At 38.6% G+C, this 25886-nt stretch overlaps 2 protein-coding genes across 2 annotated transcripts in view; both read left to right on the top strand.

The window, feature by feature from the left end:
- si:ch211-207d6.2 (sickle tail protein homolog) overlaps window positions 1–25886 on the top strand; it is a 286466-nt gene that overhangs the window by 124875 nt on the left and 135705 nt on the right. The gene's annotated exons all lie outside the window — the stretch shown is intronic.
- On the top strand, window positions 7209–11578 carry LOC127370140 (homeobox protein engrailed-2b-like). Its single transcript, XM_051411911.1, has 2 exons — window positions 7209–8334; window positions 10986–11578. The coding sequence occupies exons 1-2, from the start codon at window positions 7839–7841 to the stop codon at window positions 11303–11305; spliced, it is 816 nt and encodes a 271-aa protein (XP_051267871.1). The 5' UTR covers window positions 7209–7838; the 3' UTR covers window positions 11306–11578.

The following is a 25886-nucleotide window of genomic DNA, read 5'->3' as shown; positions in this document are numbered from 1 at the left end:
AGCAGACAGAGCGGAATAGGAAGTGTCCCCTAACCTCAGAGCCCCCCTTGTCCCTCCTCCTCCTTAAGGGGGTTTTTGTAAAGCAGACAGAAAGCTGACGGTCCTAGCTGACCTCTGCTTTGTGTCCTGGCTCATCTCACATCTGGGCGCTGACACAATGTAGCAGCATTCAGAGTGTCACAAAGACCACCTCTCATCTGCAGGATGCACCCTCACCAAATATGGAAATGATGTTGCTGGTCAGTATGATGATATGGCATCGAAATGATATAATCCTTCAACTCATCTGACAAACCAAGGGTCTATATAAAAAAAGTATGAGTAGCACCTAAAAGGTTCTTGCTGCTCTCTTGTGATCTCAAAGGAACCTAACAAGCACTTCTAAGTAGAAGCACCTGGATCATGTTGTAGAGAAAATGCTCTTTGCACTGGAGTTTGGGGTTCTAAGGGGATGCAGCACCACTTAAAATCTGCCATAATGAAAACTATTAGTTCATAAAAATGTTTAAACGTATAATTTAGATGTGTACACTGGTAAATATGGTAGGAAAAAGGTTTGCTTTGTTTTCCTAAGTTTTATCTGCTAAAAAATATAAATTATAATGATTTAACAAAACAGGAAGTATAATCTTGTCCTCCAAGGGGGAAATTAATATCCACATCACTGCACCTGCAGACACCATACAGTCAACAAAGAAACAGGCCATCCACAATCAAAAAATACACAAAAAACAAACAATCAAATTTGCCTCATTGCAGTCGGCTTCTCCTAGTTAGGATTCCTTCAATTATCCACAGAGGTCTCCTGTACAAAACAAATGGACCATGATTAAAACTGCTAAAAAACACTGAATAAAGAAGTTCCACCTTAAAAATCACTGTTTCTCCTACGCTGTTGGGAAGACAAAGTATGTCCCAAAGGAGCTGTGAGCTGTACTGCTGCTAACATTAGCTAAGAATATTTCTCTGATAAATTAAGATCCAGATGTCCGATGACTAAAATGAGTTATAAAGCACCAAGATCTAAACAGTGGATGGTAAATCTTGTAAAAGTCAGATTTGAATTCACATATTTCTTTAACATTTTTACAAATAACTGTGCACAACACTAATGGAAATGTGATCCAATACTTATCAGAATGTAGAGATTATTCGTTTTAATGAAAGATAAATTCAGCATGAGAGCATCATTTTATGTTTTTGTGACTTTTGGGGATTTATTTGAGATCTTCAGGTAGAGTTTAATATGATTTGGCATTGCCTTTTCATTTATTCAGATCGGTGTAACACCTGCTGATGATTAATCATTTAAAGCTCTAGCCTACATCAGGAGATCCTAAACTTTTTAATGTCAAAGACCACAATATATGGACACAACACTGTGTAGCCCCCGGATTTTGTCTTAAGGAATCCCCTCCTTTGACTAGGGACCGCTCAATGACCCCTGTTGGTCCCCGGACCTCAGTTTGAAAACCGCTGGCCTACATCTGCATCTGCTTATACCGCGCAAGATTCCGTTTCCGTCAGGAAGATCGGAGAAGAAGATAATGAAAAGATCTCAGATTGCAATAATCCAGCGCTCCTACTTATTTTTTATTTTATTATAAATAAATAATCAGCAAATAAGATAAGACGTTTCTTACGCGGCTGTGACTCAGAGGAAGAGCGGGTAGTCCCCTAATCTGAAGGTTGTTGGTTCGATCCCCAGCTCCTCCCGCCACATGTTGAAGTATCCTTGAGCAAGATACTGAACCCCAAATTGCTCCCGATGCCGTGCATCGGTGTGTGAATGTGTATGAATGACATCATCTGTTCGATGGACTCCATCACTACATCGAAAAGAAACATTCACACATTCACATGTGTGAATGTGTGTGAAAGGGCTTTGAGTGGTCGGAAGACTAGAAAGGTGCTATAGCCTACAAGTAAAGGTCCCTTTACCAATCCACGTTTTTTATATATTAAACAGCAATACATTCATGCAGCCCAATATCTATATAAAACAGGAGCAAAAGCCTTTATGCCGATACAGTCAGTCCCTTAATGGGGAAAACAATATATGATTGATGTTTGATGGATACTCCTACTCTTGTTTTGACGTAGGCTTATTTGGTTTATTTCTTTGATAAAATGACCTGATTCAGTCTTTTTTTGGTTTCATTTTGAAACTGGAAAAGCTTCTTGTGGAAGGACCCTGAGTACAAATAAAGCTTTAATCGAGCTGGGCAAAATGATTTTACCTGAACTTTTCAGTTATGTTAATAGGGATTTACGTTTATCTTTTAAATTGGGGAAATTTGAGTTCAGTCGGATGAATGATGCTCTCATTGTAGCAACGTCATGCTTGAGAGTGTAGGCTGCCTCTCCTGAAAAACAACTTCACCTGCGTTGCTGAATATTTTTAAAGCTGTTGATTGGCTTAAAGGGCAGGTGGATCGAGCTCGCTAGCTGCAGCGAACAGAACAACAGCATAAGCGCTTAGAAATCATCCAGAAACATGACAGGCGACATTTGTGTCAGAAACAGGCAGTGAGTGGAGATATTCAGCAGGAAAAACAGCTGATCTGAGCGGGGGGAGAGGTTGGATGATGTACTTATGCATTTTGGCAGGATGTTGTATTTGCATTAATGCTTGACACTCCAACCCTTTCTTTATCTCAAGTTCTACTATTTTCTTGCTTTGGATAGCTGAGATCATTCATCATTTTTGAACCCTGTGGGATTCATAAGATCTTTCAAAAGTCACATCACCCATCACTCATTAATATAATTACTTTACTTTTTGCTCCCTGCCAACAGTAATTAGTTACACTGCTAGTTATATTACTTTCGGCTACTCCACAAAATTGGTAACCCGATTGTGCCCTTTCTTCCCATAATTCAGATTTACGACGGTTAAAATCCAGTTTTGTTTGTTAAAATCAAAGTAGTGTAATATGTCCAGCCGCTGAAGGTAAAAGCTTACATCTGCAAAACTAGTTTCCTCCAAGATTACAAAAATGAATCCAGGGATCTGATTGGATTTCAAAATAATTTCACTCCGTTGTGTTTGATCTGCAGATTAAGATTTTAATCTCATAAATGATTCCTTTTTTAGTGGCCCGTCCAGTTAAGTGTATTTAACTCACTCAATGTGCCAGTAGTATTTGCACATTAACTTATGCTGCTTGACTTCAGGCAGTAAGGATCGTTGTGAATTGTGATTTGTATTACTGGCCCACAGAACACTACAGAATGATGGGAGTCTGGGGGGTGTGTGTGCCCAATGCCGACAGAAAAAGAAGTAGCCTATGTATACACTGCAAACATCAAGTTCTCAGCAGCGTTGTCTGAGCTGAATGCGCACAGGTAGAGGTCCGAGGGAGGGAGGATGGAGAACAGTGTGTATAAAGAGCGCATCTATCTAAGTGAAATAAAGAAATGCTCTGACAGCTGATTTACCTTTTCTCTTTCTTTCTTTCTTTCTTTCTTTCTTTCTTTGAGCAGTAGCAGCTCGTCAGCTCACGGTGTGTGAATAATGAACATATGTGATGATTGGATTCATGCAGTCATGTTTATTCAGCCTATTATTGTTACTGTTTTGTTGTTTATATTATTATTGTTGTGTGTTTCATTTATTAGGCCTACACTTCAATGATGCGTTTTGAGTGTCCTAGTTTGACAGTAGCGCTAATGTGGTTTAGGGCCAATGTGTGTTTAGTGTATTCTGTATAGTAGAGCTCCTAAGCATTTTACTCTATGAATTTTGGGGAAATGACGCAGAAGGTAAATGATCAGAAAGTGTCACACTTTGGCAGCACTCACTGTATTTTTTAAACGTGGGTACGTTACGTCCTTCTGACCCCCACTGCTGCTGCTGCTGTCCTGCGTTAATCCAACATTCAAACGGATGGTACAAACTGGTTATTACACTAAAATCACCTACACCAAATCTCCACTCAGTCACTCTCTATTAAAGGGCAAGTTGCCCTTTTTGAATTAACTTAGCCTTTATTAATTAATCTATTGAAGATTAATTGTGTTTACAGTTAATTTCAATAAATATATAATGTTTTCTGCACATGAACCTGAAGAAGAAACAAACGTGTGTTTTAATCAGAGTGAAAGTTCGTTACAGGTCAGAAAACATGAGTTTGTGTCAAATCAATAGGTTAAATGTGACTGTTACCAGTTCAGCAGTCCACAGTCACCCAGTTGTCCTGAGCTGCTGCGTTCAGGCACACAACACCAAACGAATTTTCCTCCTAATTTAGTTGCGCGGAAAAGAGACAGGAGTGTGTTAACCAAAGGTTGGTTGCAGCCCAGCAAGGGATGACTCACGCATACAGAACAAAAAGAGGCTCACACTCAAGTTTAAATATTTCTATTAAATACATGTTGTACAGACAGTGACAATGTGAAGTGAGTGCTAATGTTCCAGTCCGGTGCAGAATGAAGCATGCATAAATATATGGTTACCTCACGGGTGCACCTATGATGTAGGTCTTGACATGAAGTCAATTGCCAGCAGGTCAAGTCATTACAAGCACATCAGAATAATATAGTTCAATAGTATTAGCACATTCTCACGTTCATTCACAGTGTAATGAACAATTTTAAAATAATACCATTGGACCCTAATATCTACTGCACCTGTAAACTATTTATTATTTATTTTTCCATTGTTGAATGTTGTTTGTTTTTTTAAATATCAATACAATTATTCAAATACATCTACCTATGCTGTGCATACTGCATATACTGCATATACTATATATGTGTATACACTGTATATATATATATATATATATATATATATAGCTGCATGTATATATGTATATACTGTAATGTCTACCTACCTCATGTACATAAAGAAACCTGCACATCAATATTTATTTCAGCATCCTTTGCACTAGTGTCTACTGTCTACAAATATTATTGTTTTTTGTTTGTTTATATGCGTATATATGTATAACTGTACATAGTAGTCTTTGTCCATTTTGTTGAGCTTGTTGTCCTGTACCAATAATACCAATAATACCAATAATACCAATAAAACTGATTCTGATGCAACTACTGATATATAGCGAGACATACAAATGTTAGCTCATATGGGAATAGGCAAAAAAAAGTTAATGTAAGCCAAATGGCTTTAGAGTTTTAAGGTAAAAGATATATCTGCATTCACGTTGAATGGCCAAATAGAATACAGTAAAGTATCTAGCCATAGCTGTTTTAGGATCAGATGATGGATAGCATGTTTATGTTCATTAATTCTGAATCTAGGTTGTCTTGTCTTGTTTTCTCTACATATCGGATGCCACATTTGGGAAGGTATAGAGCTGCATGTTATCAGTTTTAGTTGCAACAATAAAATGGTTAGTCCAAAGTTCCATGTCCACTCCCTGTTTGACCTCTTGTCTCCCCTGCTCTACTGTTCACTGAAGTGGAATTTTTAACTGGAGCCAACGTTTCTTCCAAAAGAAACCTGCTCTTATGACAAAATGCATCTCTTTCTTAGCTGCTTTTGAACACTCCTTCTCTATTCAGAACAGGATCAGTTCATATTTACCTCGACCTGGCAAAACATTAAGGAAGAATTGTCATAGTGGTGAACTGAAATTGTTCTAAAATGTGATGTAGTCAACAAGCAATAGATTTTTTTTTTGACACCTGACTATACGGCCTACATTTTTACAGACTATAGAATAAACCATGTTAAATAACTTGGCCTATAGCAAACCACAATAAATCATGTTGGAGCGATGCCTTTTTGTTCCTTTTAAACATCAGTTTATTTAATTTTCAAAATTCCCCAAAGATGAGAATAATGCACAGGAATATCGCCCCCTATGGCTGTCTGACTTGAGACCAGGCCATGAGCCTGTACAGTTCACCTGTCAAGAGATTTTACTTTCCTGAGACACAAAATCAGCTTTAGAGAAACTGCTCAAATTATGAAACACTGTTAAAGGCTTGTGCTGCTTTAAAGGCACAATCCATGATCTACTGTAAACAAATACATCTAAACTCAAAAATACTAATCTGTTGTCACACTCATATCTTAATAGCGAAGACCATAGGCAACAACTAACTGTTAAAGATTTAATTTAGAAAATGGCTGTGAAATATAATCCAAAAACTTAAGTGAGCCTTTAAAGGACAACCATGAGACTGAGATATAAGCCCTGACCCATGTACCATGACCCCTCCCTCTCAGTCACAGCCAGGTGATGGCTGACAAATCACAGAAATTACAAGACTATCAGCTGTTGACAAAATACTTTTATTGATCATATTTACAGTGGGTTGTTGGGTGTATAATGTAGGTATCTAAATAGGATATATTGTTTTATTGTATTTATTTTATACGTTATTCTAATATAAATCAAATGATCTGTTATGTTCCCTATGTGTGCAGCATGAAGGGACAGCAAACTTTGATTCCATCATACAAGTTGCATAAAGATAGATATATTTCCTTGATCCTTGATTTAGGTTGATTGTAACCTGTGCTGCATTCAGGCTCAATGGGAAATACAGGATGCTGCAGTATTGGAAGTGTAACCTACAAATCAAAAGTAAGTAAGTAACCTTAAGTCAGGCCTTTATGAATTAGCTGACTTAAGGTTTTCAGGTACAGTTTTGACTTTCTCCTTTCTCTTTCTTTCTTTTTTTTAAAACTGGGATTCACATGTGTACACTGGTATTTATGGCAGGAAATAGATTTTGCCTTGTTTCTTTTTCAAATCAGTTTTACTTGCTAAAAAGTTTCACAAGTTTGTGGAAATGTTGTTAATAACTGTGAAATTGGTTATAAATTATCCACAATATTCAAATAAATGCAAAACCATGACTTTTGTACATTTAGTAAAACATCATTACATAGACAGACTTTGTCTTAGCACCCCCAACTCTACTGGCTTCCAGTGTCCCTGGGTAACATGCTCTCTGATAGAAACTATCTCTGGAGTGCTAATCCTAAGCCTTGGTCTCTGTAAATTATGTTTTAAAGAGTTCGGTCTAGACCTGCTCTATTTGAAAAGTGTCCTGAGATAACTTCTGTTATAAATTGGCGCTATACAAATAAAATTTAATTGAATTGAATTTAGCTGTTATGCACAATAAATGCATCTCAACTTTCTGCACACTGATGCCTTCTTTTTTGCCCCTTCCCTCAAAAACCCTGAGTCCGTCAATGATTCCAGTCCATAATGCAACACAAATTATTTCCCACTATCCAAACTTTAAGGTGTGCCTGTAAAAGTTCTAGTAATCAGATATTTCCGCTGGAACTTGAATGCTTCATGAGTGGATTGCACCCCCAGGGAATTCCGGGAACCTCACATGACGCCAGCTCTCCAGCTCTATTGGTCCGAGGCACGTGTCTGAGAGGCCCGTATCACACGTCATCGCACGCCTCACAGCCAATCAGAAATGAGAGTCAAAATCAGTAGTGAAAGTATTTGAGCGGCGTCTTTATGAGGGCAGCTTAGTGCTGCTGGAAGCATCAGTAATTGTGTGCAAGGAGCCGTAAAAATTCAACAGACTTTCTACAGTTTTTACTATTTTTATACAAAACACCTGAGCATTAGAGTCCGGCCATGAGGAGGAGGCTTTTACCACAAAGTGAAGCATGATTTTTCTTTGTCAAAATCACAAGAGGCGCATTTCCACAGCAAAAACAATATCAACTATTCTGCCAAAAAGGAATTCGTTTTTTCTCATTGCGTTTTTGTTTTTTTTTCCTCAAAAATATATAATTAATTGATACGAAAGTGAACAGGACGTAACACAAAATTGGAATTACTACTTTGTAGAAGGGCGCAAAGAGAGAGGTGCTGAGGGTGATCATCATTATGGAAGAAAATGCACGACGAGACCCAGAGCGCCCAGAGGACTCCGACGACGAGTCCAATCGGGCCGTGCTGCCTCTCCTCCAGCCACCTGGCAACCAGCAGTCCCACAGGATCACCAACTTTTACATCGATAACATTTTAAGACCGGACTTCGGCCGCAAGAGGAAGGACGGGACTTTGGTCCGGGAGGGAGACAGTCTGGGAGTGAACAGAGAGAGAAAGTCTTCCAAAACTGGCAACCCGCGGCAGGGTGGAGCAGGAGGCGAGGTGCAGGAGGAGGTGGAGGAGGAGGAGGACACGGGATCATCCAACGACCGGCATCAGGACACTGAGGCCAGGAGGCCTGACCTGATAGCCGGTGATGGGGCTGTGAAGGGCCGGGGGAGCAGCGGGGACCGCTGCCGCAGCCCTCAGGCCAGCCCGGCCCCTGCGTCCAAACCGATGCTGTGGCCAGCCTGGGTTTATTGTACCCGCTACTCGGACCGTCCGTCATCAGGTTGGTGGAAAAATAATGCTCCGCCACTTGGTATGAAAAAATAAAAAAATAAACTTCATTCAGTTTTAAAAAAAAAGAAGAGCCGATTACTTTACTTCCAGACAGAATAAACTCGGACTGCACCATTTTAAACCTGCGGAGCATAAATCTTTAGAAAAAAAGGGACGCTTTATTCTCTAAGCTGCGCGACCCCCAACACACTTAATAGACATATCACTTGTAACAATTGACAAACCAATTATTGGATCATTATAACTGATATTTATTATAATTTAATATGTCCGACTTGCAATAATTAAAATATAACAGTACGGTTCTTAGAATAGACAGCAACATATTTCACACACAAAAAAAAAATACTTTAAATCCGAATTAGAAACTAACTGAAGTTGCTCTGGGTCTATTTCGATCTGTATTTTGGCTTTAGAATAAAGATAAAGTGGACGAAAGGACAAGCTGTCATCGAAAAATGTTGAGTTGAAATTAAACCCGAGTCGAAAGTGAAGTGTAAAATGTGCAGAAGTGAAGTAAAACCAAGTTTAACGCCATTGTTCCTCAATTTTCTTTGTTGATAATCCATTAGCATATTTTTTGACAATGGGGGGTATAAAAAGTGAGGGCCGTGTGTCCCAAAAAGAGATACTCGACGACAAAAAAAACAACTTCAAATCCTTTTCACCCCCAGCAAAATAAAAAAGTACATTTTGACAACATTTCCCTGTTAGGCTATGAAATGATTTGAAGCATTTTGTAATCACTACCTTAAAGCTTTTTCCTTCTATTGCCGCATCGCTCTCTTCTGAACTCTGTTGCTTCATCATTGCACTGAAATACATATTATTACTTTTGATCAATAAAGTGAATGCTTTGCTGCGGACTGGGGGGTTATTTTACAAGTGGGCGCATGGTGCACTTGGACTTTTCCTTTGTGGAGATTTAGAAAGCCTTAAATACTGCTGTAAAGCTGCGAAAAACAAACCAGCCGTCAAGCAGGTGGAAAATATTTTCGGCGATCTATCGAAGGGACGGTTGGAAGAGCTCTGGACGAAGCAAAACGAGTCCGAAATGTGCGTTTTATTGTTGTAGGGAAACACACAAAAAGTTTCCATCGAGGTCCAGGCCCGAGCTTATGGAAATGACCACAAAGGCCTTTAAAGAGGTCAGGGAGGCTGCGGCTTCCTCCCGCATTATTAGGCCATTAGACAAACCATAACTTTAAAGAAATGACTCAATAATGACATTATATACGATTTTATAACATTTTACAATGTATAAACAGTGTTTATTGTTGTCAAAACGAACACAGTCTTTGGTTTAGTGGCTGATAGTATACAGAGGAACTGTTTGATAGCACAATTGATTCAGGCCTGCTATATTTATACACTTTACCAAAGCGGATTTTTCCAACCATTCACTTATTTGTTATCATGATACAAATATTATACTAGAAACACAATGGGACATTCCTCTTTTTAGTAAACTATTTTAAAAAATAGTTCCTATGGTAACAGGCAAGGAAAGAGGCGCCTAACTCCCCCATCCTCTATCATATGTCCTAACCCTACCCCCATCTGCACCCTCCTCCTCCCTCTCCTCCTCCTCCTACCCTTCTCACTAGTCTGTTGGGTTGTTGCTCTGAAGTATTGCCGAATATCCTCCATTTATTTCCTAGTTACAGTTGTGGAATACTTACACATTTATTTTACAGTTATATATATAATCACAAACAATCACATCAATATTTGCTTAGAAGATACCCCAAATGAAGCTGTTTGAACTCAAAATCATTATTGTGGCACATTAGTAAAGCACTGAATAGGAATATCTAAAGGTGGCATTAGAAATCAATACATTGTCTTATTTCCAAATGTTCAGACTTTTTTTTCTTTCTCTTTTTCTTAATTTCAAATGAATCTAAATAAATGCATTCAATTTGACAGCCTTTGACACCAAACTGGGATGGCAGATGTCACCTCATGCCACCCCTCTAGATCTGCCTCTGTGATATATCTATGTATTAGGGTTAAATATGTGAAAGGGGGGGGTTTGCTTGTCGTTTTTATAATATATTGTCAAATATTTAACCCCAGTGGATTCTTGCAAGTACAGCAAAATGATAAAGTATCATAAAATATATCATAAATGAGTAGAAAACTCTTCATCAAAAAGTTTTGATAAAGAAAAGTCAGATAGTACCCATTGTGCTCAGGAGACTGGTTGGTGACTTTTCTCTCGAATAATCACACTACCAGTAAAAAAAAAGCTACAAGTCTACCACTTTGCAATTTCAAATCTATATTTATTTAGCAGAATTATACCAAAATGAATAACTGACCCAAAAAGACCCTCCTGACCCAACACCCAGTGGCTCTGTAGAAATAAAAAGGAATATTATCCTATATAGAGATTATATCAATTAACTCCATTAACCGTTATTCAATCCCTTAATAGTGGAAGACATTCTTTACCTGACAGGTGTCACCCAACAAAAGATTTTATTCATGTATTTATATGACGCGTAAAACGTGCGTATTTCTACATTATTTAATGCAGTGCCCTTTCTTACACCTATCTGTGATTTTTAAACGTAACAAAGCTTAAAAGTACTAACCACTGACTGTTACTTTTGTCTCCCCCCACCCCCACCTAAGGGCCAAGATCCCGTAAACCAAAGAAGGCGCCGACCCCGAGTAAAGAGGACAAGCGGCCCCGGACGGCCTTCACCGCGGAGCAGCTGCACCGGTTAAAAACGGAGTTCCAGAGCAACCGGTACCTGACCGAGCAACGGAGGCAGAGCCTGGCCCAGGAACTTGGCCTCAACGAGTCTCAGATCAAAATCTGGTTTCAGAACAAGCGGGCCAAAATCAAGAAAACTACCGGGAATAAAAACTCTCTGGCGCTGCATCTAATGGCGCAGGGACTGTACAACCACTCCACGGCCAAGGACGCCAATAAGTCGGACAGCGACTAGATGAGACACAAGGGGAAGGAATGGCGGGAGGGAGGGGGGTTCTGGACCATGCAATAAAACCACTTCAGTACCAGCATTCATATTTAAAACCCAACCAGAGACACATGATATTGTGACATTTTGTTTATCCTTTGAATGTGTGTGTGTGTGTGTGTGTGTGTGTGTGTGTGTGTGTGTGTGTGTGTGTGAGTATGCGGGGCTGTAGGTTTGTTATGACGATGTCCAATCCATGTCAAAGATTGTGCTGGTGATGTCCCACCCAGAAGTCGGACATTTCCACGGTGCATCTAGAGGTCCGAATAAAACTGTTGTCGGCCCCACTGTCCAGTTTTAGCTATCATTACGCTTCATCAATGGTTTTCAAAGTACATTCCGTGTTTGGCACATAAAAGCCACATTTCATAATTGGTGGTCACTAACTGAGAAAAAAAAAGTCATATAGACAATTTGGTTGGTGCTGGAAAGCATGTATTCATTGTTAGTTCAAATGTATCAGATGAGGCAATAAAGTTCATTTTTGGGACACCCTTTAGGCTTAAATTCGGAATGAAACTGACTTTGATGTTAGGCATCATTACTTTGATTATACCCCACCATATTAAGATGACATCAGGTAACATTATCTCAGAAATCCAAACTCAGTGAGTTGTGCTTTCTTGTGAGAAACAACCAGCTATTCTGATTTTATGCAGCCTAAAGGGAGGGTCAGACAGGTGCTGGGGAGGGTCAGCAGACAGGGGCTTGTGTCAAATGCTGCCAAATTGAACGCAAAAATGTAGATTAATCTTAAAAATAAATTACAACAGAAATTAATTGAATCTGTTATGGCCACATTTTAGACAAAGTGAAAAAAGACAAAAATATCTGCAGATGTGAAAATAAATCAATGTATTGATTTCTAATGCCATACTTAATTAATTCTATTCAATGCTTCACGAATGTGTCACAGTCATGTTTTTGAGTTCAAACAGCTTCATTTGGGGGGAAAGGAAATGTTGATATGAGTAATTGTTTGTGATTAAATCAGCATACATTTCTGCCCCCCCGTATAGTCTCCATGCCACCCCATGAATATTTCTCTAGATCCGCCCCTGAGGTCAGAACGATGGACAGCCAGAACAAACGTTTGAACAATACACTGTGGAATCTTAAGTCGGGTGTTTACATATGGAATTTTACCATCCGACATTAAATTTAGACTAATTCAAATTTTCAGTGGAGACAAAGTATGTGTGAACCGTGATGCTACTACAAAAATATCTCTGATGTTTTAAAAAAAAAAAAAAAAGGGGGAGGGGGAGTGGACTGGACAGCCGTCATGCGCAATACAGCCATGTGTGTGATGAACTTTATTGTTAATGAAAACTATATGCTGAAATCCAAAGATTCTTCCTGCTGCATTCTGCGAACTGTGTATGGAGAAAATAGCCCACTTTGTGTTGTCTGTGTTGTACTTTTCTCGGCTGTTTTCTCCTTCGTTCTTATTGTGTTCTGTCTGCATATAGCCTATACTGTAGTGAATGTTTACCTGCAGGTCTGGTTGTTTTGGTGTCAACGTAGCCGAATGTAACATTTTATATCCGGAATGAGAGGTCTGCTTTACAGAAGCTGGTCTTCACAAACACAACAGCCTATTCCAGCCTTGATTGGAATTTTTTGTGTGATTTTAGGTGCTGAAAAAAGATGATATTCGTTTTTATTTTTTATTTTCTGTCACGCACTCATTTGAAAATATGTCCATTTAAATTACAGGCACATTTGGATTTTTCCCAAATCAACTTTTAGCCCAAATCCCTTTAAATAATTCCCATATGTCCCAAACAACCGTCCGGCCAGAGCATGGACCTACAGGCTACCATGTCCTTCTGAATGTTGTAGAAAACAGGCAACGTTTGAATTGTTGTTATCAAAGACCATTATATTCTTATTTATAATACAACGAACATCTACAGCCATGTGGAGACGGGGCTCTGGAGTGTTTACATAACTTATTTTTCCTGCAATAACTTTGTTTGAACGCCACATCTGACGGGCCTCTGTCGGGTAGAACCCGCATGGATCCAAACCAAATCGTGGTCTTACGATGCTGTGAATGTTTTTTTCTTCTTCTTCTACTTTTCTTGCATTCAGTCACAAACCTGGACAAGCATCTGCCTTACAAGTGATAAAGCTAAAAACATATTTACAGTGTTTACAGTGTTTTAAAGAAAGAGCAGCTGTGTTTTCTATAATAGGATTTTGACATCAGGATTTTTAAAGATAAAATAATGAGTTCAGTATTTCACATTCCCCCCTACACTCTCAGCTGAAGTTCTCTTTTATATGACGTGTAAATAATTTATATCATAATGGTGTGATGATAAATAAAAGACAACAATGCAAATGTGACTTTACAGAGGTTAATATTTTATTATATAAGCCGAAACACACATCATAGAAAAAACCACACATTAAAGGTGAAGTTGATTTAACGAGTCTGCGGATGGTTTCATTGAAATATCTAGGTAATGACTAGCATAACAAGAGCTGAGGACGGCAGACACAACATGGAGGAAACTGCCAGTCATCAAAACTTCATTCTCAACACTAATGACCTTGCTTTGGTTTAATACTGCATTTGTCACGAAAAGTAGTTCAGCCTTATAATTTACTTAAAGTCCCCCTCAGGTCAAAAATATTTTTTTCTTGTTCCTAGATAGTGTGTCCAGCAGAAAGAAGTAACCATGGCTATCCCTGACTAAACACTCATTTGTGCTAGCATTATATAAAGGGAATCCCTGATTGTAAGGCAGGTGCCTTCAAATTTAAAGCCCCCCTTGAGTTTTCCTTCTTGTTCCTACAGTGTGCCATTTGAATGCTGTGCAGAGTTTGACACTACAAGGATGTTTTCATAATCATCTGCTGAAAGTGGAACGTTTCTCTGTGCTCATTAAAAAGGGGTTGATTTTAAGGGGTGGGGCCTACCAGCATGATTTGTGACATCACAAATAGTTTGGAAGTCAACTCTGGTCCAGTATGCAACTTTAGAAATGAACAACATTTGCATATTCATAGATTCTGGAAGTTTTAATGAGTTAGAAGGAGTAGATGCCATTAGTAGTAGATACATTACTGCCCCAAGTAGATGATTTGTATGCATGTCCTAATACATTAGGGGATCTTTTATTTAAAAAAAATAATAAACTCAGTCGTTTAACAGGTGCCAGTTCTGCTATATTTCTATCTAGACAGGGCCTGCAGGTCTATAACTCATGCAGTTATTTAACCACTATTTCCTTAACCAGCTAAAAAAAAAATACAATCATGACAAAGTTTTTTAACATAATTTTTACTTTAACTGGCGCCACTTTAAAGTGAACATTGAGATTAACCAGACTGTTAATGAACTTTATTTTTACAGTGTACACTAATATAACAAAAATGCATGTCATGTAATTGATATCAGACTGAATGCATAGCTGCCCCACATGTCAAATAGGGCAATGCTCTGTGTCGAGAACACTGTGACATAAACAGGTGCATACATAAAGCATACAGTACATTCATTTATACATTCGGGAAAAAGTGCATTTTACTTGCAGTCATTTTCCTTATTCTGATTGTGATGAGAGGTCACAGATCTTACATGTTACTAGTTAAACATAAATGTGACAAGATGCAAGAAACCAGGATTACAGATCCACTGTGCTTTAAGAATGGAAGGATCAGTGGGAGCTGATTGCTGTGACCCAAAACAATTGAACACATGTAACCACCTGGTTTTAGTGGTTTAGAGCTTTTTTTGCTTATGTTTTAATTTGGCTGACTAGTAACAGAGTGTCTGAGTCAATTTAAATGAGTTTTCCCCTTTCCATGACTTTACACCATAGAGTATTGAAAATCCTCCTGCATTTCTGCTCCATTTGGACTCAACGCTATAATACTAAAGTGTCTTACACATTTGAGGCTACACTGTGCTTTATTACTGCAAAGCAATGAATTTAGTAGTGGTCAAATTTCTGGGAATTTGTCACCCAGAACTCAATGCTGGCCTCATGATGGCCTCACCAATGCCCTTTTAACCTGACATTATTCCTCAGTGATCAGTTGTGTTCTAATTCTAAAGTGGGTTTCATATTGTGTTGCTTACTTGTGTAAAAAAAGACTTAAAAGTAGAAGTACTGATTCTTTACTCAAGTAAAAGTACTTTCTTGGTTTCTCTGAAGGACATTTCTACCGTCTGTTAATGTGCAATGCTGAATGAAATGTTTTGTTACGTCGTTATGCCTTTTACATCGTTTTCTGCGTTTTGGTCATGTTACGTCTGTCATGCAATGGTGAAAAAAAAATCTAATTACCCTCAAATGCATTAAAACTAAAGTAAGGAGCCGGTTTTGAAAGTATAAGGAGTAGAAAGTACAGATATTTGTGTAAAAAAGTAGGCGGTAAAAGTAAGTTGTCAAAAAAAGAAATAAAGAACATATTACATGTTACATGAAAATACTAGTACTATTTGCACTGCATTACTTTCCACCTCTGCCTATTTTATAAGAATGGCACAAAGTTTTGGAAATTTGGAAACTACAAGCCACTCAGTCATTACTTTGATTTCATGTCCTTGTCCTGATCAGTTTGAAAAGTCACACGACAGGCAGAACTTTGCAGCTTAAAACATGCATGGCTAAGACTTACAAAAGCTAAAAGCTGTGAAGTCAAAAAACCTGAAAAACCTCCTCCTCTCCACAACAGATCCAGCAACCAATGGTGTCGCTGAAATCTCAGAACTTTCACACATCTGTTCATTTCTGTGTGCTGTTTACCTGAGCATCTGAGCGATGTGGAGAAACAGTCGAGAAAAATGAAACAGAGAGGGAGAGAGAAACATGGAGGGTAGAGGGAGATCCATCAACTAAAAGCGAGAGAGTTGTCTGTGACTTGTCCATTGGTAGCGGCAGCAGCATTGACCTGGACTCTGTGAATGGCAGCAGGAGCCCTCATCTGCATTTCCTTTCTTAGCTGGCTTGTATGTGGAAGTAACGCCCAACGGTCCCTGACTTGATGAGCCGAGCTCCTCTTGACTTGAGTGAGGAAAAGGGGGGAAACGCTGTGAGCTGGGTTTCTATGCACAGTGTGGGGCTGTCAGTCCAAAGGGGGTGTAGGGGGTGTGTGTAGGAGAGGAAGGTGTGTGTGTGTGTGTGTGTGTGTGTGTGTGTGTGTGTGTGTGTGTGTGTGTGTGTCGAGGGTTGGGGGCTGGGGACGTGGGCAGAAAACCTGGATGAAGGTCAAAATGCTTTGGGTGTCCATGCAAAAAGCAGTAGGTGCCGACACTACAGCCAAGAAATGGTGAGCAATGGACATCTTTGTCCTCTCCGGTTCCCGCTGTGGAGATCAGGGATATTCCAAATTCAAAGCACTGCGGACTTTGAGAAGACTTTCACTTGTTTTTATCATGCTCTGATTTTATATAAATTATTTTCTGTTAAATCTAAAAAATATTTTTTTCAATTGTGTTCTGAAATGTCAAGAATTTTCATATATAATTATAAAAACACAATTAAACCGTTTGGAATAAATCCATTCTTCTGTTTTCCTGGTAGTCAACTAGTCAAAGGGGTAGCTCGGTATTTTGAAGTAGGCTGTGGATGAGGGCGGCAGAAAAACTTTAAAAACAAACACCTAAAAAAATCTATATCAGTTTAAAAGTCCAGTGTGTAACATTTATTCATTTCGATAGTCAGAAATGGAATATGATAGGTATGTTTTCATCAGTCTGTAATCACCTGAAAATAAGAAATGTTGTGTTTTCATTACCTTAGAATGAGACGTTTTTAATCTACAGATTTAGCAGGTTGCCTGCCATGGAGTCCGCCATGTTGAAAATCAAAATTGCACAAATAGTTGCTTTTTATTTGCATAATGGCACAAAGGCAACTTGTTCCAGTGAGTATAAATGCAAACTGTTTGGAGTGTCAATGTAAAACGCATCGCACCTGTCTACATCTTCACAACTAAAAACAAGTGAGTTTGGTAACATATAGCTCATCGTTTGTGCAGGAAACTACTAACTACTGCAACAGTTGCAAATGCAACATCGCAATTTTGTGGAGGGACTGCTGTTTATCTACATTCACATCTCTGCTCACCTGGTCAGTCACTGTGTGAGGTGTTCAGCTTGTCAGATTGTAATATTTGGAAAGTTACAAACCATGTCAGACACAGCTCCCCCAATTTCAACATCAGAAAAGTGTGCTAGGAGGGGTTTTTAGTTTTGTTGAAAGGTCTGACAAGCACTGCGTTTGAAGCAATACTGATACTGTGCTTTACGCTGCGCCTCACTACATAAAATGCACTCTGCGTTTCCAATGAACATTTTAGGATGTGGTTTTCAATTCTAGTGAGCTGAAAACAATCCTCTTTTTAAATTTTAGAAAAAATATTAAATTATAACCTCACATAGTTTCAGAACGAACACACTTCATGTTACAAACTGCAGTCAGTGTTTTTTCATTAAGTTTGATCAGTTGTCTGAGTGCAGGGTGCATTGTGGGGTGACTGTGGCTCAGAGGTAGAGCGGTCTGGATGGTTGTCGGTTCAATCCCCAGCTCCTCTCGCTATCCTTTAGCAAGATACTGAACCCCAAATTGCTGTGCATCGGTCTATGAGTGTGTATGAATGATTAGTTTCCGTTCTGGTGAGCAGTTGGCGCCTTGCATGGCAGCCACTGCCATCAGTGTATGAATGTGTGCGAATGGGGTGAGTGTGGCATGTAGTGTACAGCGCATTGAGTGGTCGAAAGACTAGAAAGGCACTATATAAGTACAGTCCATTTACCATTACCATTACTCTTTTCTCTGCTGTAAACTGCACGAAGATCTGTGAAGTTCTGTCCTTTGGGAGAATGTGTAAGAAAACAATTTCAACAAGGTCCACTTACTAGCTGTTTCAGAGCTCTCAGCTGCATCTCGTAGTCTTCATCAGCACTTGAGTTAAGATTAGTTAATCTCACATTCAAATCCCATGTTTTAGAAAGATTGGGGCAATATATGGAACATTGTAAAAATACAAGGGCTGCCCCCTTATAGTAGACTTAACCGTTATTCGATGAGAAGGGTCTCAGTCGATCCACTTATCATCACTCAGATAGAGGCAGATGAACAAAAACAAGGACAGAAATATCAGGGGATTGTTGCAACACAGACCTTTTCTCTTGTAACACAGGAAGTCTCTTACTGGTGCACTGCTGCATTTGCTAACTGTATTAGCTGCTGCCACTAGCTCCTTAGCAGTCCTATTAGCTGACTATATCTGGACAGTTAGGTCCAAGAAGCGGGGCCAGAATGATCAACAGAACTGTGGCGGGGCAAGCGCACAACAGAACTAGGCTCACAGCCTCCTAGACCAAGGGAGGCCAGCTGATTTACAGCAATTTGACCGGGACTTTGACTCTGGGGATGAAGACACGGCGGGTTCAGGCAGGAACAGGAGAGGGATGAAACCGAGTAAGAGAAGCGACTTTGTAGTGAGTTAATAAGTATCTGTTGATGTTATACAACATCCATTGTATCGTTTTTGGAACGAGACTTGTGTGATGTTATACTGTGTTGAAATAACATAACTGCTTTTCCATTATCATTAAATAAGCTGTTAAAATATTTAGATTTTTTATATAATTAAAGGAATATCATAAACATGCACGACTAGTCGATTATTAGCTTAACCTAATGACTAATAGTGTACTAGGAAAACCTTTAGTCAGGGATAGCCCTAAAAATTCGGTAACTACATTCAGCAGAAGTTTTTACTGCAAGTCAAAACCAACTAACAAACAAACATTAGACACATTGCTCTCACTGCCTGTACATCCCACCAGCACTAGGTTACAACAAGCCTAACATTTATTGTACTAGAAATCTTACCTAACCTACCACCTAACAACACTATCAATCTACATGCACTTTTCTTGTTGTAATCATTCTCAAGTTCTAAATATACATTTCTCAAAAGAGGGCGCTAACAGTGAAACCAAGAAAAAGTGTCTTGTTTTCTTGTTGAGACACTTCCTCAAATGTTGCTAAATTTGTCTACAGTAACATTCCAGCAACAGGTCCTGTCGTTTTCTGGCTCAAAGAATATCAATGGGGAAAACATCCTAAAAAATCTTATTTACCCAAAGTTCATCCATCCTCTTGTCATAAACTTAACCTCTCCAACTAGCAGAGGCAAAGGGCAGACGAGTAGAGAAAAGAAAAGTACATATCACAAAGTATTGATGTCCCCTGTGTGTCAGTCAGACAAAAGATGGCCCATCCAGTCCCCTTCCCCCCACTGAGTAATTTAGCCATAGTTCTCTAAATGCTTCCTAGTCAAACTTGGAATATGGAATGAAGGGGACGGAGGCTTTGTGGCGGAAATATAATTACGGCTGCTAAAAGCTGGTGAAGGTGGAGAATGGGGGATGACATCAGACCAATTTCACACCCAGGCCTCGGATGGCCAGGCCAAGCCTGGGCCTTGCCGCGCTACAATGATCAAAGCCTGCTGCAGCCTCCCCAAAAAGCCAAAAAAAGAGGGAGACTTAACTATGCTAATCTCCAGGACAAATATATTTTAATCTTGTTAGAATACAAGTTAATGTCGCAGCTCAGTGACCAAACTTTATGCAATAAGAGTAGAGGGATGCAAGGATATAAAAATAACACTTTTTCTCTAAGGGGTTTCTATTCAACAAGTGAATGTTGAGTCTCAGAAAAACAACAGTTGGGGAATTATCAAGTAGTCAGACACTGATCTTAGTGGGTACATGTCCTAAAGTAACTGTGGCATATATTCTGCTGCTGGCTACGATGATAAAACTGCCAGTTGTGACAGCATATGCTTTGAAAATAGTGCTCTGCTCAATCATCAATATTCCAATACGGATTAGTTCATTCTTTAAGTAGATCTCAGACACAAAGCTGTTTCTGGAAGCAGAAAAATATAATTTACTGCTCAGTATCCTCCACATTTTTTTCCCAGGTTCCCATATTCAGTAACCTTGTGAGGCAACTGGACTGAAATCACAAGATCATGTAAGATTCCATCTTGCCACCAGGCTTCAATCAAACTAGTACTAGACCAATCAGCGTCCTTTGAGAAAGTACTGGCAGCTACGGGGTTGGACGCTAGGTGTGACACAGTGAGAAGAGACTGTTGCTGTGGCTGCTAAAGCGTAGCTGCTGCTAGCATCACTTATATCAGAACTGGAGAATCTTTTCAGAGAAAAGAACAGTACTGAAGGCTTTTCTCCATGGAAAAGCAAGATATTTTCACTTTTCATTTGACTATGTTATATGGTTTGTTGATCTGATTGGTTGAAGCCTGTGATAGACAGTGATAGATAGATGGTTCATCCAATCACCTGCTGAGAATTTTTTTTGAAAGTACCTGCCTTTTTCCAAACTGTTAAGTTTAATTTTGTGAGTCATTGTGTTTTAAAAGAAAATCGACTTTGTCTACCAATTAAAGCAAGATAAATATGTGGAATTAAATATTTAGATTTTTTCACTTGTAGCTACTCGTTTCCACAGCAGATTTGCACAACACATGCTAATGTAGGTTTATGTGAATATGTCACAACTTTCTGAAATCTCAGTTTTCCCACCCAAAAGGATGGGAAAACCAGATATGGGTTGAATTTGAGTTATTTATTGCGATCGCAACATCGCAGCTTCCTGATAGGACTGTAAAGCAGTTGTACAGCAAAAATGTGTTCAGTGATCAATTGGCTGTGAGAAATTAGCATTTAAGGGGTGTGAAGGTGGTCAGAGGTTGAAGTTGGGCTCTTTCCAGACAGGCGGGGACACAATGAGCTTGTATGGGTCCCACTGTGACCCCAATCCCTGCACAGAGAGGAAACCAAACCGGTAGGGAGGGAGACACAGACTGGCTGCTGCTGGTGGAGGAACAACAAACAGACAGGAGGGATGGCCAGGAGGAAACATAAGGTGAAGACTGATGGTGCACTGTAGAGTCAGCGAATGGCACACTACACATTGCAAATACAAGCACCCAAACATATAAATATGTGGGGCCCCATTCATAAAAATGTTCTTACATTTATACTGTTCTTACGCATATACTTATATACTTGAAGGTAGTCTTAAGATCATTCCTGACGTTGTTGCAAGAAGTGAATTTGTAACTTGATATAATTCTTGCACAAATGAGGGTTTAGTCAGGAACAGCCATATACCAAAAGACAGGATTTCTCACTAACATAAGTGGTGTTGGTGAATAGTGTGATCACAACGTTTTATAGAGAACTGCTTATAATTTCTGTGTAAGTCATATTTATAAGATCAAAATTGATTTTAAGTCCATTTTATAACTGAGGCCTCTGGTGATCAGATATGAAAGTACTACAAGTGACAACAGTCAGCAGGAATATACCTGCATGAGGCCGAATATAGTTTTATAGTTGCTGCTTCAATGGTATCACTGGAGCTGCTGAGTTTTGCAAAAGAGGTTGTTGCACTCCTTCGTCTTGCGTTGTGGTGCTGAGGGCTGCAGGTCAGTCACTTTCTAACAGACATTTTAATTTGTGTTTCTCTTTCTTTTCCTCATTCACTGATTCTCTCTGCTACAGCATCTCTCCCTGTGTGCAGCAGATTTTACATCCGCTTCTCTTAGATGTTACATTTCAGACACAGTTTCCTGGAATGGTCAGTAAGCAGTTATAATAAGGGCAGACACCAGGTGCAGGGGCAGAGGAAGAAGAGAGGAGAGTGCACAGAGCACAACTCTTTTTATTGAGACTGTGATGGACAATGAATGATAACTGAAGTATTTGGTTTAGTTTCTGTCTAAATGAACTCAAACTGAGGCCAAGTTTAGTGCACAGTTGTTAAGACGAGAAAAGGATTGGAGTGGGTCCGAGTGGGCGGGCCCCAGCTGCTAATATAGGGTGGGTTAAATGCAGGGAAAAAATTTCACGATATGTTGTATGATTGCATTTGACAATGAAGTTGATTCTTCCCTATTTTAATTTAATTTTGATACACACACAATACTTGGACAGGCTGGCAGAGAATACCGATAAAGCAACAGAATTTAAAACCATTCTGGACACTGAAATGCTAATAATTAATAAATTATAGAAATCTAACGATATACTCAGCTTGTGATTCAGTGCAATTCCCAATACTAAGTTCACAATATGTTTTTTAATCCATTTGATTCTATTTTTTGTAAACAACACAACATCATAGCAACGTATCACCATGCATGATTTGTTTCGCCTTCCTGCCATTCCGTAATACACTTTTTTTTTTCCTAGGCTGTCCTGCCTGAATCCGTGTGAACGTAGTAAGGCTGGTTTGGGTGCTAGTTTGGGTCTGCCCATGGAACGCTAAACAAACAGACTATCACCAGACTGAGCATAGCACTTAAACATGCATTTAACTAAAATGCATATGGTTGTTGTGTTCTCTACCAAACTTTAATAGCAAGTATAATTTTATGAAAAGCTGACTTTTGGGAATTGCATTGTCTATCCTATTGTGTTGTCCGTATTGTATTAGCTTTGGGCTTTGTGTTAATTTACATTTGGCTGTCATTGACTTATTTTCGCATTTTGAACTGAAATGAAATTGTTGCATTAGTTAGTGCAATCCTGTTCAATCATGTTCAGAGACAACGTTTTTGAAACACTACATTTATGTAACACGGTATAGTCATGGAGGGTTAGGGTGGATGTTAGGAGTACAAGGTGCAGGACTGTCACACCACAGTTCATAATTCACATCCAGACTCCTGCAACAAAAGCACTGCTTAAAGTTAGGAAAGATTGTGATTTCGTTCAATTAAATGTTGTCACTGATATAGTCTCAGTATCAACATTTCTGCAACTTGTCAGATATCTAAACTAAGAAAGGTAACCTCATAAACTTTGACTATTCATTACTTATTCATACTGCTTACTACATATACGTATTGGTGTTGACCTGGCCTGAATTGTAATAAAATATATATATAATTTTTAGATTTTATTTTTTTTTAAATGTAACAAAAATCATAAAAACCTCTGAGATCCTGATGTAGGTAACAGATGTGCCCAGCCTGCCAGATCTGTTTCTTTTACAGATGGTGTCACACATTAACACATTAGGATTTTCTGTGCGTCGGAAAGTATGTTTATCAGTACTGCACATGTACAACTCTCAACAGAGATAAGTAGGAAACAAGATGACTCACTTTGCTACTTATATTTATCAGCTCCAAAAAAGATGATGCATCATTTTATTTTTTAATATAAAAAAATCCTTATGTCTCAGTATTATCTAATGTAACATTAATACCTTAACAAAACTTTGGTGCACTTTTGCTAATATTAGCATCTGAAATAATAAGTAAGTCACCATATATATTCGCATATAGGCTACATCATCAGACTGCATCCAATTCAATTCAATTCAATTCAATTCAATTCAATTCAATTCAATTCAATTCAATTCAATTCAGTTCAATTCAATTTTATTTGTATAGCGCCAATTCATAACAGAAGTTATCTCAGGACACTTTTCAAATAGAGCAGGTCTAGACCGAACTCTTTCACATTCATTCATACATCCAGAAGACAATACATTTTTTTTTTTTTAAAGTCTTGATAAATAACATTTTCAATTAATTGTTTTTTCTGGAACTGATGATGGAATTAAGTGAGCCATCTCGCTTCTCCGTGGAGAGTTGCGCATGCTCAGTACAGTCAACCATAATGTACGGATCGGGCCGTACAGCCAATAATAATCTGTTGGTTATGCTCTGGGTCTTGTGTTTACATGATCTAACACACTAAGAAGCAGGATGTAGGTGTGACACTGCATCGCTTTGGTCATGCCCACTGGTATTAACATAGGAAAACAAACATGGAGGACAGTGCTACAATGGTATAGACTGCTAAAATCAAATCAGAACGTTTTTACAGACTGCTGAGGACTAAAGATGAGGATGAATGGATGAACAGATCAGTTGTGGTGTGAAATTGTAGCTTATATTATTGTTACTACTTCACTGGTTCTCAAACTATGGAAGCGAGGAAACTCTATAGATCTATAAACTATAAGATCACTGAAATGTAATTTAAAATATATTTTGTATATACTGTAACATTTAGTTTCAATATCAGCTTGCTATGTAGTCATTTAGAATGTAGTACATGTATACAGCTAAATCTGATTGTAGGATAGTAAGAGCAGGTAAAATCATGGTTCAAAAAACAATCATGGTTCCAAACAGAAATTATTGGGAAGAGAAGTGTGGACCAGGACGACCCCTTTTCCACAAAAAACACCTTTTCTGGTTCTTGAACAGGTTCTGTTCAGGATTAAAGCTGCCTCCTGTGTGAACTGTCAGTAGTTGAATAGGGTAGGCCAACACTGCTGGATTTTAGTAGTAGTTAAGACAGTCATAATTTTGGTACTTTGAGAGCCTGATATTTTCTGAGGTGGTATGTGTGTATAAAGTTTGAGAAACACTGTACTGCTCCATCTTAACAACTTTTCGACTGCGCTGTGTGACAGAAGTCCTTGTTATTTTCATTCTGGTGAGAAATGACACATACTGACCAGACAGGTAATCTCTTATAAGCCTTCAAGATGTGTTTAGTGAGCTTCATGTATGTCAAAATAAAGTGAATTCACAGGAAGGGAAGTAATGCTTAAATTTGAACATCTACAGACCCCTGACTGTCAGTATGTTGTACAGAACCATTATGGTTCCAACGTAGGGCTGCATGATATATTAAAATAAAATACTGCAATTTGATAGATATTATGATTGCAATACGATTCATGATTAGTGGGAATGATCATTATTGCATCACAATTTCGATTTTTACTGAAAAAAACTAGAATCTGGAGGACAATATTTGTAGTTTAGGGCATCTCTGTACTACAGTACAGACTACTACTACTACTACTAGACTAGTACTACAGTACTTCTACATATACATTGCACTTGGCCATATTGCAGTTTCAACAACATTTTACTGTAAAGCCGTATTCCATTGGCCTTTCATTTTTTTGTGAAAATAATAGTTTGTTTTCTTTTTGATTTTGCAGGTTTACTACAACCTAATAAACTCAACCAAGCATATAGACATTGTAGTACTATGTGAATATACTGAGAGGAGATTGAGTAACATACGTCCCCTGTGAACATGCATTCTTTAGCATATCAGTGCACAGCGTTCTGGCCAATCATCAACCAGCTGCCGCTATATCTGGTCCAATCAGACAATGGATTGTTGCTCCAGTCTGCACACCTGCTAGTTTGTATGAGAAGACACTGAACCGTTTCTGTTCCTCTATGTACTCTGTAGTAGCCCTTTAGAGAGTAGCAGAGAGATACAGTTTTCAAAAGTGATGCTTTGACCTTGCATGACCACGGACTGAATTACTATATTTATAATAATGAGTGAAATAACACAAATTGATGTGAACTAACAAACAGGTGTATAATTATGGCAGCACATAACAATATATTATCAATTAATTTCTATATTTTATTTTAATTTAAATTAATTGATTTATCGTATAGTTACATAGCTGTTTGCAGAGCCTAACAA

This window comes from Dicentrarchus labrax, unplaced genomic scaffold (genome assembly GCF_905237075.1).
Source record: "Dicentrarchus labrax unplaced genomic scaffold, dlabrax2021, whole genome shotgun sequence".
Lineage (NCBI taxonomy): Eukaryota > Metazoa > Chordata > Actinopteri > Moronidae > Dicentrarchus > Dicentrarchus labrax.
Note: the sequence above shows the minus strand (reverse complement) of the source record. Positions and strands in the feature narration are given on the sequence as shown.

What these genes read in the sequence shown, in the direction of transcription:
- LOC127370140 (XM_051411911.1), top strand. Translation starts at nt 7,839, where the DNA reads ATGGAAGAAAATGCACGACGAGACCCAGAGCGCCCAGAGGACTCCGAC. An exon ending in CTCGGACCGTCCGTCATCAG is followed by an intron (nt 8,335 to 10,985) that starts GTTGGTGGAAAA and finishes CCCCCACCTAAG; the next exon opens with GGCCAAGATCCCGTAAACCA.